The sequence below is a fragment of the Sinocyclocheilus anshuiensis genome, unplaced genomic scaffold (genome assembly GCF_001515605.1).
Source record: "Sinocyclocheilus anshuiensis isolate Anshui unplaced genomic scaffold, SAMN03320099.WGS_v1.1 scaffold4498, whole genome shotgun sequence".
Taxonomy (NCBI): domain Eukaryota; kingdom Metazoa; phylum Chordata; class Actinopteri; order Cypriniformes; family Cyprinidae; genus Sinocyclocheilus; species Sinocyclocheilus anshuiensis.
Genome location: NW_015554561.1, coordinates 23,066 through 36,509, shown reverse-complemented (window position 1 = coordinate 36,509; position 13,444 = coordinate 23,066). Strand labels below are relative to the sequence as shown.

Below are 13,444 nucleotides of genomic sequence, written 5' to 3'. Positions count from 1 at the left end.
CCCACGGAGAGCCTTCAGCCACCACCAGCCAACCCAACACCTGCACACGCTACAACAACACGAGACATAAATGAGATGAGCATATATATATATATATATATATATATATATAAAAGAAACACTGTGTTCTGACCGTGTGTTGAGCGCTGGTGCTGTCGCTCAGTTGGCAGCGCTGCAGTGTTGTTCCTGTGTTCTCCAGCAGAGGGCAGAGCTCAGCGTCAGGAAACAACCAGTGGAGAAGCGTCTCTCTGGGACTGGACGAGAAACTCCTGACACACACACACACACACGAGCTTCAAACACACACAGATACAGATGCTGATGATCATCTAATAATCAGAGTGCTGCAGCTTACCAGAGCAGGGTGAAGTTGGCCAGTGTTGCTGTGAGCGTCTGCGGCTGTGAGAACTGCTCCAGATGAGACACACGGCGAGACAGAGACTCTCCGCCCTGAAGCACACACACATTAACTTCCATCACCACACACTGTGTGTATGTGTGTGTGTGTGTGTACCTTGAGCAGCAGTGGCTGTGTGTGTATGTCGATCCCCGAAGACGCTCTCAGCTCTAGCACCGCAGTCACGTCTGCGCAGGCCGAGCAGTTCACCTGCGGCGTCTGCGGCGCACCGGATGCCCACCACTCGTGAAACCCTGCCCACACACACACACGCACACACACACACACACAGGCATGTTGAGATGGACGCGTGTGGAGAGCGTGTGGACAGTGTTGGGGGTAATGCATTACAAGTAACACGAGTTACGTAATCAGATTACTTTTTAAAGTAACTAGTAAAGTAATACATTACTTTTTAAAAAAACAGTCAAATGCAAACTCAGAATATTATACAAAGCTGCAATAATTAAATATGTTAAATAAGACGAATATCATTATGTACTTAATCCCAATTTATTAACCAATGTCTTTGCTGCTGACCTTCGATGATCCACTTCAACCATACTAAACAAAAATGACACATTTATGCATCATTTTTGTTATTGCTGAATAGTGTTGAACTTTCTTCTCCTGCGTCATATTCTTCATGCGATTTGAGCGGCGCCCTCTACTGTACAGACGAGAATTTACATTTCCTTCAGCCTGAGCCGTATTTGTTTCACTTCTGTTGAGAAAGGGCTTTTACATTTGTAAAATAACTTTTTTTTATATTAAAAACAAACAAGCAAGCCCTGCCCAGATTTAAAAAGTACCTCAAAAGTAACGTAATGCATTACTTTCCATAAAAAGTAACTAAGTAATGTAATTACTTACTTTTTTAGGGAGTAATGAGAATATTGTAATGCATTACTTTTACTTAACTTTCCCCAACACTGCATGTGCAGAGCATGTCTGATGACGTCTGATTGTGTCTGATGGTGTGTGACGGCGTCTGATGGTGTCCGACGGTGTCTGACGGCGTCCGATGGTGTCTGACGGCGTCCGATGGCGTCTGACGGCGTCCGATGGCGTCTGACGGCGTCTGATGGTGTCTGACGGTGTCTGACGGTGTTTGACTGTCTGATTGTGTCTGACGGTGTTTGACTGTCTGATTGTGTCTGACGGCTTCTGATGGCGTCTGATTGTGTCTGATAGTGTCTGATGGTGTGTGACGGCGTCCGATTGTGTCTGACGGCGTCCGATGGCATCTGACGGCGTCCGATGGCGTCTGACGGAGTCCGATGGCGTCCGATTGTGTCTGACGGCGTCTGATTGTGTCTGACGGTGTTTGACTGTCTGATTGTGTCTGACGGCTTCTGATGGCGTCTGATTGTGTCCGATAGTGTCTGATTGTGTCCGATGGCGTCTGATTGTGTCTGATGGTGTGTGACGGCGTCCGATGGTGTCTGACGGCGTCCGATGGCGTCTGACGGCGTCCGATGGCGTCTGATGGCGTCTGATTGTGTCTGACGGTGTTTGACTGTCTGACGGTGTCTGATTGTGTCTGACGGTGTTTGACTGTCTGACGGCGTCTGATTGTCTGACGGCGTCTGACGATGGCGTCTGACGATGGCGTCTGACTGGGTCTGACGATGGCGTCTGACTGTGTCTGACGATGGCGTCTGACTGTTTCTGACGGTGTCTGATGCGTCTCACCGTGCAGGTTGTATTTATTGGCGATGGGCAGCTCCAGCAGCCGTGCGTGACTGAGAGGAGATGAGCTGTTGTGTCCGGCTGCGCTCGAGGAGTCCAGCAGCAGCGCACTGTGAGGATACGTGAACACCAGCACCGCCATCAACAGAACCCCCAGCGCAAGCACCAGCTGCACACACACACACACACACACACACACCTGTCACACACATCTCACACACACACACGTCACATAAACACATATCTGTGACACGCGATACACATGCCAATATATAAAACATATATATGTCAAATATTTTACAAATATCGTGTTTTATATTATACCTAAAAATATAATAAAAGATATTTTACGTTACAAAAATATAAGAAATAATATTTTTGTTTTCAATTACATGCAAGTATATTTTAAATCATTTAAAATAATTTATATATATATATTTTTTTGTTGTTGTTGAGTTTTTGATGAGTTCTAGCGATCTGCTCTCTCTCTTCACTAGAATATCTTGCCGATGTGTTTTTGCAGTGTGTGTTGATCTGGCTCCTCGCACCTTGACAGTGGCTCTCAGGATGGGGAACTGCGGCGGGTCCCTGCGGGGCTCGTTAGTCTCCAGCACCTGCTTGATGAACTTCTCAATCTCTCTCTCGCTCATCCCGTAGCGGTATCCAGACTGCCGGAGGATGTCGATGCTCTCCGACAGCTTATCATAGATGCAGGGCTCACTGAGAGACGAGCCCATGATACCAGTGTGTGTGTGTGAGTTAGAGCCTCATCTTCATCACCAGCATCATCTTCTTCATCAGAGTGTGGAAACAGCTGCAGATGAGCGTGTGAGTGTGTGTGTGTGTGTGTCTGTGAGAGAGAGTGTGTGTGTGTGTGTGTGTGTGAGAGAGTCAGAGCCTCATCTTCATCATCACCAGCATCATCTTCTTCATCAGAGTGTGGAAACAGCTGCAGATGAGTGTGTGTGTGTGCGCGAGTGTGTGCGTGAGTGAGTGAGTGTGAGAGAGAGAGAGAGAGAGAGAGTGTGTGTGCGCATGAGAGTGTGTGTGTGAGTGAGTGAGTGAGAGTGTGCGCGTGAGAGTGTGTGTGTGTTATACCGTGTTTCTATCCTAGATCCCGAGAGAAGGCGTCTTCCTTCATGACTGATGATCTCTGTAACAAACACAAACACACACACGCTAGGCATCAGCTGACCAAAACACTCTCAAATACAGCCTCTGTCTGCCGCTTCTCGCACAAACAGCGCTCTAAAACACAAACAATCGTCTTACCGTCGCGACCGGGCCGTTTATCGGTGATTTGAGGCTGATTTCCCGCAGTTTCGTGCGTTATTTCACTCGCAGGTTCGCGTTATAGCACCACTCGCGCTGCCGCGTCACTCATCTGCGAGTTCACAGACGCTGATTCGACACGCTCGGCGCGATAACGATACATTTATCCGCGATAGTTTTATTCGTTTTAATTAGATGATTGATTAAGTAAATACTTTGGGGGGTTTATAGTTTATTCGCGTAAATATGTAGTTGGTAGTTTGAGGATAGAAACAAGCGAAAGTGCCGTTGTAAATTATCAGTAAGAGGTTTAAACTCCATAAACCTCGACCTGACTAAATATTAACTCAAAAGAGCAGATTTGATCAGACTGTACAGTTTGACGTTACATCACTGCAGGAATTATTAGAAAAATAATCACGTTTCATTTGTACATGTATGCACACAAATCTGTTCATAAATGTTAATAACTGTTTGTATATGATTGTTTACTATGTAGACAAATAATTATTTTTCTATACCTACTTATATATATATATATGTTATGTTTTTATTATATTTACAGATTACGCTATTTTTTGTCTGTTTCAAAAACAGTATATTTTGAAAAATAAAATAAAAATACATTATTGAATATATTTGATCATACAAACACTAAACTAGTAATGCAGCGCTGAGTTTTATATTATTTTGCAAGAGTTTTTCCTGAATAAAAAGTTAAGTGCGTTTATATTTATTTAAAACAACAACAACAAATATTTGGATTATTATAAAACATGTTAAAAAATAAATGTCCTATTTTTTTCATACCGTTCATTTTATAATTTGATGAAGTAATACATTTTTAAAAATTAAATAAAATTAATTATTGAATATATTTGTTACTATTACTAGTGATATACTAGTGATATTATAACTATTAATTACTAGTACGCAGCATTGATTTTTAGATTATTTGAAGAGATATTTTCCTGAATTAAAAAAGGGCCTTATATTTATAAAAAATAAATAAAAATAAAAAGTTGAATTATTATCAAAAATGCTAAAATAATGACCTAACTTTTCATACAGTTCATTTTATAATTTCATTTAGTTACTGAAAGACATTCGGTCAACTTTCAAATTATTGCTAGGTTAAATTTATAGATTTTCAGACTATTTTTCTATTTCTTTTTTATTAATGCTCAAAAATCAAAAACAGTACACAAAAAGTAATACAGGCATCACCATAAAAGTGACAGACATTAATAACAAAATAAAATAAAAAAGGGGTGTTTAATACATTACAAACTGAAAAAAACAAAACAAAATGGATTTGTCATTAAAGACAGGAACAGAGTCACAGACAGACGAAGATGACGTCACCGGTGTGCGTCCAGCAGGGGGCGCGTGGCGCCGCGAGTCCCGCATTGTTTGGATCAGCTGCGCGTGGATGTGAAGCCCCACCCAATGAGGAAGAACGACCCGCGAGCAGCAGCCGCAGCCGCAGCAGCACCGGACCGAGCTCGAGCCCGCACCATGATCGCGCTATTCAACAAGCTGCTGGACTGGTTCAAGGCGCTCTTCTGGAAGGAGGAGATGGAGCTGACGCTGGTCGGCCTGCAGTACTCGGGAAAAACCACCTTCGTCAACGTGATCGCGGTAATCAAGCTCGCTTTATCACAGGCCTCGCTCCGCGGCGGCGTTACATACAACGTGTCAATGTAGAAGATAGAATGTGTCACATTCAGCACGAGATGTATCACCTACTGAAGAATCAGATCAGATTCAATATCGAGAATACAATGTGTCGGATGCAGCATCTTTAGATCACAGACAGTAGATCAGACAAACGTCTTTGGGTACAATGTGTCGCATACAGAAAAACAGATCAGACACGGTGTGTCAGAGAAAGTACTAGTAGATACAATGTATCAGATTCAGCATGATTAGGTCACATATGATGTGTCAGATATGTAGCCGATGCAGCATCATCAGATCCAGTGTGTCAGATCAGATACAATGTGTCTGATTCAGCATCTTTAGGTCAGTTTTATAGGATAATCAGATCATTGTATCACAGACAGAATGATCAGATCAGACACCATGTGTCCGATTCAGCATCATTAAATACAATGTATCAGATACACTGTGTGCATCATTAGATCAGATACAATATAGAAGATTCAACTTTATACAGTGTTTTACATTTACAGATACGGCATCAGACTCGATATAGAAGTCTGATTCAGCATCATCAGATACAGTGTGTGCATCATTAGATCAGACTCAATATAGAAGATACATCACATCAGACACAAAGCGTCAACTTCAGCATCATTAGGTCAGATAGAACACGTATGATACAACATCATTAGTCAGTGATCAGAGTATCACATACAGAATATCAGATGCATTGTATCACATAATGCATGGCCAGATCAAATCACAGTAAATCAGACCTAATATAGAGGATTTAACATTATAATGTGTCCAATTCAGTATCATTACATTAGATGTAATATATATCAACTTAACTTAAGCATCTATATTAGATATAACGTGTCACATATAGCATCATCAGCTCAAATCAGACACAATGTTTCAGATACGGCACCATCAGACACAAACTGTAACATAAAGCATTATTATTTATTTATTTAGCCGACACAATGTGTTACACAGTATCATCAAATCAGACACAATGTATCAGATTTAGCATCATTAGATTAGATACGGCATTATCAGACACAAAGTATCATAGACAGCATTATTTGATGTTATGATTCAGCTGACACTTTGTATCGTCAGATCTGACGCAGTGTATCAGATAGAACATCATCCTCAGAACTGTTTAGTCAGACTGTTGTGGAGATCCTGCCCAGCATCTGATCGACTTGACAGCTGTCAATCAAAAACAAGTTGATCAGCTGACCCCGTTTCTCAGCCAATCAGCATCTGGCATTCTGTCCAATCATGTGGTCTGCCGGAACGGTGTTTATGTATTCAACAGCCTCGCTCAGGAAGGTCGTCAGTGCATAAATCCAGGCGTTTCGTGGAGCTGCAGTCAAGCAGATTTCAGTGGATTCAGATGCTTGATTTGTGAAACTCTCTGTCTGTGTGTCTGCAGTCGGGTCAGTTCAGCGAGGACATGATCCCTACGGTCGGCTTCAACATGCGCAAGATCACCAAGGGAAACGTCACCATCAAGGTCAGGAGATCACTCTCTGTTGAGATGAACCAAATAGCACTGCAGAACGAAAAATACAAATCATCGTAAATATTCATGCTTTATATACATTTACCTAAACAATTATTTTCCAATAAAAAATGTTTTTTAAAATAAGAAAAAAGTAAAAAATTGCATAAATTGTGTCAGTTCCTGATGGCACAAAAAAATGCACATATCTACACATATTTTAGTGTTGACCAAAGTTATTGTAAGAAAAGTCATCAAAATGAAATGTTCCTTTAATTTATCAATAACTATAAACATTTGGACCTAAATCAGCCAGCTTCTAAAAAACATACATTTATATTTTTATGTGTTTAAAAAAGATATATATACTTTTTTATTTTTACGTTTATTTCGTAGTTCTTGTTAGAAAATAGTATAAATGTGTATAAAATGTCTTATCAATTAAATAGTGAAATAAAATATTGCTTGATCTGCAACCATTTTGCATATTAAAATTAAAAGCATAAAATGTATACACTTTAAAAAAATATGCATTTATATTTTTGGCATCTTTAGTCGTCTTTAAAAAATATGTAATATTAAAAAAATAATTTAAATTACATTTTCTTAGTTTATTTAGTAGTTATTGCTAGTAAATCCGACCAGCGTTTTAAATTGTAATTAGATGTTTCAAATTTCATATATAATTGTTAAATAATAAAGCAATAAGCCCCAAGAAGACGTGATTTACAGTGAATTTATAACAGCTAAGGGGCGTTGTTAGGTACGACGCGAAGCAGAGCTGTTATAAATTCACTGTAAACCACGGCTTTCACGGGGATTATTGCTTTTATAAAACGGTTATTCCATATACGTAGTAAGGTTTCACAGAATAAAACAGAGCAAATAAAGTGTAATGATATTAATAAAAACAGTATTCTTCCACCAAACAATGTAGCTCCTCAGAAACAGTTGTGGTTGCTACAAAGTGGTTGCCGAGCAACACACAAACATAAACAAAGGTGTGTGTTACTTTGTAGAGTAATTTACAACAGCTTCGAACATGGCTCAGCCAATCAGAATCAAGGACCGGAACTCTCCGTTTTATAAAATTGCCTTGTTTAGTAAATTGTGCAATATAATAAGGCTATATAATATTTAGTTTACATGTGATTTACACTGATTGGGTGTGTGTTTGTTGTAGTTGTGGGACATCGGCGGTCAGCCGCGCTTCAGGAGCATGTGGGAGCGATACTGTCGCGGCGTCAGCGCTATCGTGTGAGTATACTCGTAATCTCAGGTACGTTACGTGAACGGCGTCATGATGTCATGCGTTCGTAACGGATCGCGTGTGTCGTTCAGCTACATGGTTGATGCGGCGGATCCGGAGAAGATCGAGGCGTCGAAGAACGAACTGCACAACTTGTTAGACAAACCTCAGCTGCAGGGAATCCCAGTGAGTCAGCCGTGATCGTTTCTGCTACTTTTCATGTGTTTAGATCATGTTTTATGAAACGGTTTCATCTCTGTGTGGTTATTCGATCATAAAAGTGTCCGCATTTCCTCAGGTTCTGGTTTTGGGAAATAAGCGAGATCTTCCCGGAGCGCTGGATGAGAAGGAGCTCATCGAGAGAATGTGAGTTCATCCGTAACTAAATACAATTTAATGCAGTCTGATCGTGATCCGATGGCTGGAAACGCTTGTTAAATCTGATCCACAGGAACCTGTCGGCCATCCAGGACCGAGAGATCTGCTGTTACTCCATCTCCTGTAAGGAGCAGGACAACATCGGTAAGACTTGAATGAGACTGCATTAAAAATACAGTTTTACACCATATATATATCAACCACTTCTATTAAGTGTTTTATGTTTATATGCTCCTCCTTCAGCGTTTTTGTCACTTTCTGACTCTTACAGCAGCGTAATATGAAGGATTTTTCCACAGGTTTTTTACCTGCATTTTTAATTGCACGTTATATTTTGTGTTTTCGGGTTACAGCAGATAATGTCCTGGAAAATTACTAGTACCTTTTCCATTTTTCTAGATATTTATCTTACAGTGTACCAACTGATCAACAATCGCAAGTGCAAGCTACTAACAAGGTGTATCATAAATGAACAATTATTCAATTATTATTATTAAATTTAACAATTGCAAATAGCAGCTAACTCAATTCGCGTGATGTGTGTACTGCTAGGCATCTTTGGTTTTCTCTTTTTGTGTAATTTAAATGGTAAATGTTCCTTTTTATCGTTTGAGTCGCTTATCAAAAGTTGCTAAAAGTCGCCAAATAAATAAAAAAAAATAGCTACATTTGTTGCTAGGTGCTTTTAGAAGAAACAGTTGCTAGGGTAGTCTGAAAAGTTGCTAGATTTAGCAACAAAATTGCTAAATTGGCAACATTGTCAGCATATGTGGGCGGGACATATGTTAATGAGCTCATGGTCATGTGTTCCAGACATCACACTACAGTGGCTGATCCAGCACTCACGGACCAGGCGGAGCTGAGGGGGCGGAGCCAGCATCTGATTGGAGGAACCGCATCATGTGATCAACTGCATTTTAGACGCTCTTGATTTCGTTCTAAACAAACAAGCATCCACCCCTCTCTCTGTTCTTATAAACAAATCCACATCATTTACATCGTTTGAATGTTGATTTTTTACTTTTACTTGGATGTGCTTTTTTTACGGTTTGTCATGAAGTCACATGACGTGCTTCGCTCGCGCGCGTCATTCTGCGTGTTTTTTCGGAGACGGGATCGAACCTCGACTCGACGCCCACAGCATCCGTCGGAACCAGCGCTCTCTGGTCACATGATTTTGGGCGTTTGCGCCGGCATCTTGTTTTAACGTTCCAACGTTGTGAGAACATTCCACATGCTCTCTAAATGTTCACTGGGAGAATTCGTTGATGTACACTATTGTTTTGCGTTTAGCAAGATATTACATGTTAGTATTATTAGCCTGTTAGCGCGACATGTTCTACGAACGTGACGTCATCCCGTGGGCATCAAGGTCACATGGTTTGCGTTAATATTGTAGCATTACGAAATCTTTTTATCTGAAAGCACATGAATCATTTTAAAGCGTTTAACATGTCCAAGTTTTGTACGCTTCTTTTGAGTCGCCGTGACTACAGCGTTGTATCGTTGACGTGGGTGGGTTGTCATGGCAACCGTTCCAATCGCGTAGTTTTTTTTTTAGGAACGTCAGTCTGCGAGCGCGTGCAGAGCAACATTAGTGTTTTATTTGATGCTCGACGGGACACAACGACAAACATTGATCTGTCTCTGTCGGACCCGCAGATCGTTGCGCTAATAAAAACAGCGGAGATGCGGCAAATGTTGCGCAAATCTCCTGCTGAAGTCCAGTGTTGTTTCTGAACGCTGTTCCTATCGGGAGAGATGAAGATCTCGCTTTATTTCATTTACAGCCTGTTTCGTTTTTGTCGCATGTGTGTACGTTTTTGGCCTAAATCATAACGGTTTATAAACGTGTCGGTAGATTATACATATGTAAATTGACATATTTCAGTTGTTTTTGGCATGTTTTTTCACAGTGTGTTTCAACTGGATTATGTAAATAGCAACTTAAACCAAATGAGATCTCCCTCCTGAGCGTTACGGTGTTTGTCTTAGTGTGATTAGCGTCCTATGATAATAATAACGATAATAATAATAATAAAAAGAAGACCCTGCTCATATCACAGCAATCTGAACGAATGGATTGTGTGTATGTGTGTGTGTGTGTGTGTGTGTGCGAGAGAGTGAGCGATGGTGTTTGTGTGCACGGATGCCGTCGTATAGACTACAATAATATTTACGTTATAAATGCTGAAGGTTTACTCTGTTGATTTTTCACAACTGTTAATCACTTTATATTCATCCTCACTAATGTTTGATTGTCACGAGTTCATAGTCTACACAAGAGTGAACGACGCAATGCGACAAAATGGCGGTAATCAACACTGCTGCACTGGTTATGAAGTCATGTTACAGAGTCAACATTGATGTTACGAAGTTCGTGTCCGGTTACAATGATAACCATAGTTACAAAAGGTGTTTTTACTACAATACAACTGTCGTTGAAAAGTGATGCAAACAGCTTTGTTGACAATAGCAGTTATTTATGAAGTCAACTTTTAGTTATGTAACAAAGTTGTGAACTTGCAACATAGACAGCATTAGTATAATGAAGCCGATGTAACAAAGTTGATTTTGACGAAGTAATTTGCGAAGTCACCCTAAGTTACATTCATGATTCACGGCAAAGTGGTTTTCGCACAATTTAGTTGCGCAAGATCAAGTTCGTAAATGCCTTTGTTGATGTTGACATTGCTGAAGTCAGTCTAATGAAGTCAACTTTGTTGATTATACGAAGTCTTTTTCAAAGTCAACCTAGTAGCGCACAACTTAGTTGCGTAACATCGAGTTCATAAATGATTTGCAAAAGTCACTAAGAAGTCAATCTAACCAAGTCAACATCATTTTAGGAAGTTATACCAATGAAGTCATTTTCATAATTCACTTTGTTGGCAAAGTGGATTCCAAATGTTACGTGACTTTGTTAGGTTCGTAAATGACTTGGTCAAAGTCACTTATGAAGTCGTCTTTAGCTTTGTTAATGAAGTGTGCAGTGTGGAGCACTTTGTTGATTATGACGGTCTGATTGTCACTTTGTCGTGTTGCGTTACTCGATTCAACGCTGATCGCAGAACGTTTGTTTTTCTGCTGCTCTTGTTGGAGCTCATGTTCACTCCTGTCGTCAGTTCATCGTGGACATGAGCTCATCCGGGCTCTTATCGTCTTCTGTATGCGTGTTGATTAAATTATTTTTTATGTCTAATTACGTGTGGCCATAATGTTTTTTTGATATTGTTTGTAGCAGTGTCGCGCTCTTTTGTTTGCTGGGGAGTCATGTGATTTTTTTCCCCCCTGCATGACTTCATTATGGGATGGAGCTGGTTGCCATAGTTACTGTATAATCAGCGTGTGATTGGACCGAGCTTGATGATGCCCCCCCCCCCTCTTTATATGGTATATATAAAGTAACTTTTTAAAGCCGTCACATAACAGGTGTTTCCGTACCAGACTCGGATCAGTTCAGTTGTTCATTTGGGATCTTTCTATTCTCTCGTGCCCGCGGGGATAACTGTACATGTTGTTCTTGTTATTTACAGATTATTTAAAAATAAAAAATTAAACGATTTCCCTCTCAGAACCACGGTTTCTTCTTTCTTTAAGCCGATGCCGTTTTGATTTCAGGTCTAATTCAGTGATACTCACTGGACAAAAATGTACTTCATGAAATTCGTTTTAAAATAAAAGAGAAAATGTTAACTTTTTAGTGTTAAACTTTTGTTTTAATTTGGTGGTTTTGACTTTAATGTGATGAGAAAAGTAGCATTCAGAATAACATACTATCATACTACTGCAGTATATAGTATGTACTGTGCCCCATGTTTAATTTTCTGTACGTATGGAATACTTAATGATTTATACCGTATCCCACAATGCAATGTGCTCAACTTACCTTTAAAAAAAAATAGGACTGTGTAGTAAAATATGCTGTGCACTAAACAGAGAGCAGTAGACAAGTCTTTAACTCCATCAGCAGAGGGCAGTATAGACATACAAATACTTCTCTGATTAATTATTAAATAAGATTAAGTCTCTTCAGCACAGTTTATTCTCTGAAGATTAACTTTACGTTTACTTGTGACGTGAACAATAAAAAACTGCATATTACACGGCAATACATGTTAAATTAAGAAGGCAATCCGTTTGTCCCTAAATACGTGATTATATTCATTGATTTTAGATTGAAATTACACAATATCAGAGATCTGAGCCTTCAGCAACCGCGTTGGACACTTAACGGTATATCGGCGACTTTCGCGCTCTTTTTTTATTTAAAAGTACACGCTAACGCTCCCGCGTGCTGTTGGTTTTAGAGAGTTAACGGGGTTCGTGTGCGGTCTGTTTGCACACATCCATCCCGTCGGAACCCTCGCAGATGTTGGTTTTGGACTCTGGCTCTGTTTTGGTAGGATGTGAGAAGTTCAGAGGTCAGTGCTGCCATGGAGACGGTGACGGAGCGCGGGCTAACGAGCGGATGTCCAGCGGGACGCGGCGCTGCTGACGGTCGGTTCCGCCGAGCCTGCGGTGATCTGGAGCGGCTCTGAGAGGGCTTCACGTGGAGCTTCCATCTCCTTCAGCGGGACAAAACAAACCGTGTCAGAGAGCCGTCAACCCACACAAAACACAACTCTTAAATTAATATATAATGAACACACACTGGCTCTGAGGAGACTTTCACACAACTTATTTTTACACTACAGTACTGTGCTTTCCCATGTCATTAAAATACGTTTTAAACATGGTAACACCACAGTACTGTGTGTGTCAAATTGGTATTTTTACGATGCTGGTTGTCATTCATGAATGACAAAATAATCCACTATGAGGGACGCTGTGTGGGTTCATAGTTTAGGAACAAAATTCCGTTGAATGTGACAAAACCTCCTTTTGTGAACATCTGGGGACGGCTTCATTTGGGAAATCGATTCATAAATGATGTTTTGTCGTTTTAATGTACGTGTACTGTTTGAGTTAGCTGTAGTCGTGATGTTGCACGTTTGTCAGCGTGTGTTAAATATGTGTAGTAGTAATTTTGATGTAAACTTCTAAGATTGATTACAGGTTTATCAGAGCCTGTATTTTCACTTGTATTTGTTCGCCTATTTTCGTATTTTTTTAAATAGACAAGGTGGTCGCCATAGCAACAGTACACTAATCGAACGTTCTCCTTAACAACAGATACACATACTAAATTGTCAACGATACTTCATTTTATATTTAATATTTTACAAATATATCACAAAATTGTTTATTAATAATCAGAACGTAATCCATTACATTA

The 13,444-nt window shown here is 40.2% G+C and overlaps 2 protein-coding genes and 1 long non-coding RNA gene across 5 annotated transcripts in view; 2 read left to right on the top strand and 1 right to left on the bottom strand.

The window, feature by feature from the left end:
- LOC107671522 (uncharacterized) overlaps window positions 1-2,897 on the top strand; it is a 21,226-nt gene extending 18,329 nt beyond the window's left edge. The window contains exon 3 of the long non-coding RNA XR_001632210.1: window positions 2,835-2,897. This is a non-coding gene — a long non-coding RNA (uncharacterized LOC107671522). The remainder of the gene's footprint in view (window positions 1-2,834) is intronic.
- LOC107671520 (bombesin receptor-activated protein C6orf89 homolog) overlaps window positions 1-11,002 on the bottom strand; it is a 12,275-nt gene extending 1,273 nt beyond the window's left edge. The window contains exons 1-8 of one of the 3 annotated variants that reach the window (XM_016464444.1): window positions 3,362-3,495; window positions 3,188-3,242; window positions 2,638-2,903; window positions 2,093-2,258; window positions 515-651; window positions 356-450; window positions 134-269; window positions 1-49 (exon numbers count right to left, since the gene is read on the bottom strand). In XM_016464444.1, coding sequence (XP_016319930.1) covers window positions 1-49; window positions 134-269; window positions 356-450; window positions 515-651; window positions 2,093-2,258; window positions 2,638-2,826 — 772 coding nt within the window. In that variant the 5' untranslated portion in view covers window positions 2,827-2,903; window positions 3,188-3,242; window positions 3,362-3,495. Of the gene's footprint in view, window positions 50-133; window positions 270-355; window positions 451-514; window positions 652-2,092; window positions 2,259-2,637; window positions 2,904-3,187; window positions 3,243-3,361; window positions 3,496-10,259 lie in introns of those variants that run through there. The other 2 variants (XM_016464445.1, XM_016464446.1) reach the window with 2 other exon arrangements.
- On the top strand, window positions 4,738-9,162 carry LOC107671521 (ADP-ribosylation factor-like protein 8A). Its single transcript, XM_016464447.1, has 7 exons — window positions 4,738-5,002; window positions 6,471-6,551; window positions 7,723-7,796; window positions 7,881-7,974; window positions 8,087-8,154; window positions 8,240-8,310; window positions 8,980-9,162. The coding sequence occupies exons 1-7, from the start codon at window positions 4,811-4,813 to the stop codon at window positions 9,027-9,029; spliced, it is 630 nt and encodes a 209-aa protein (XP_016319933.1). The 5' UTR covers window positions 4,738-4,810; the 3' UTR covers window positions 9,030-9,162.
- Window positions 11,003-13,444: the final 2,442 nt, after the last annotated feature.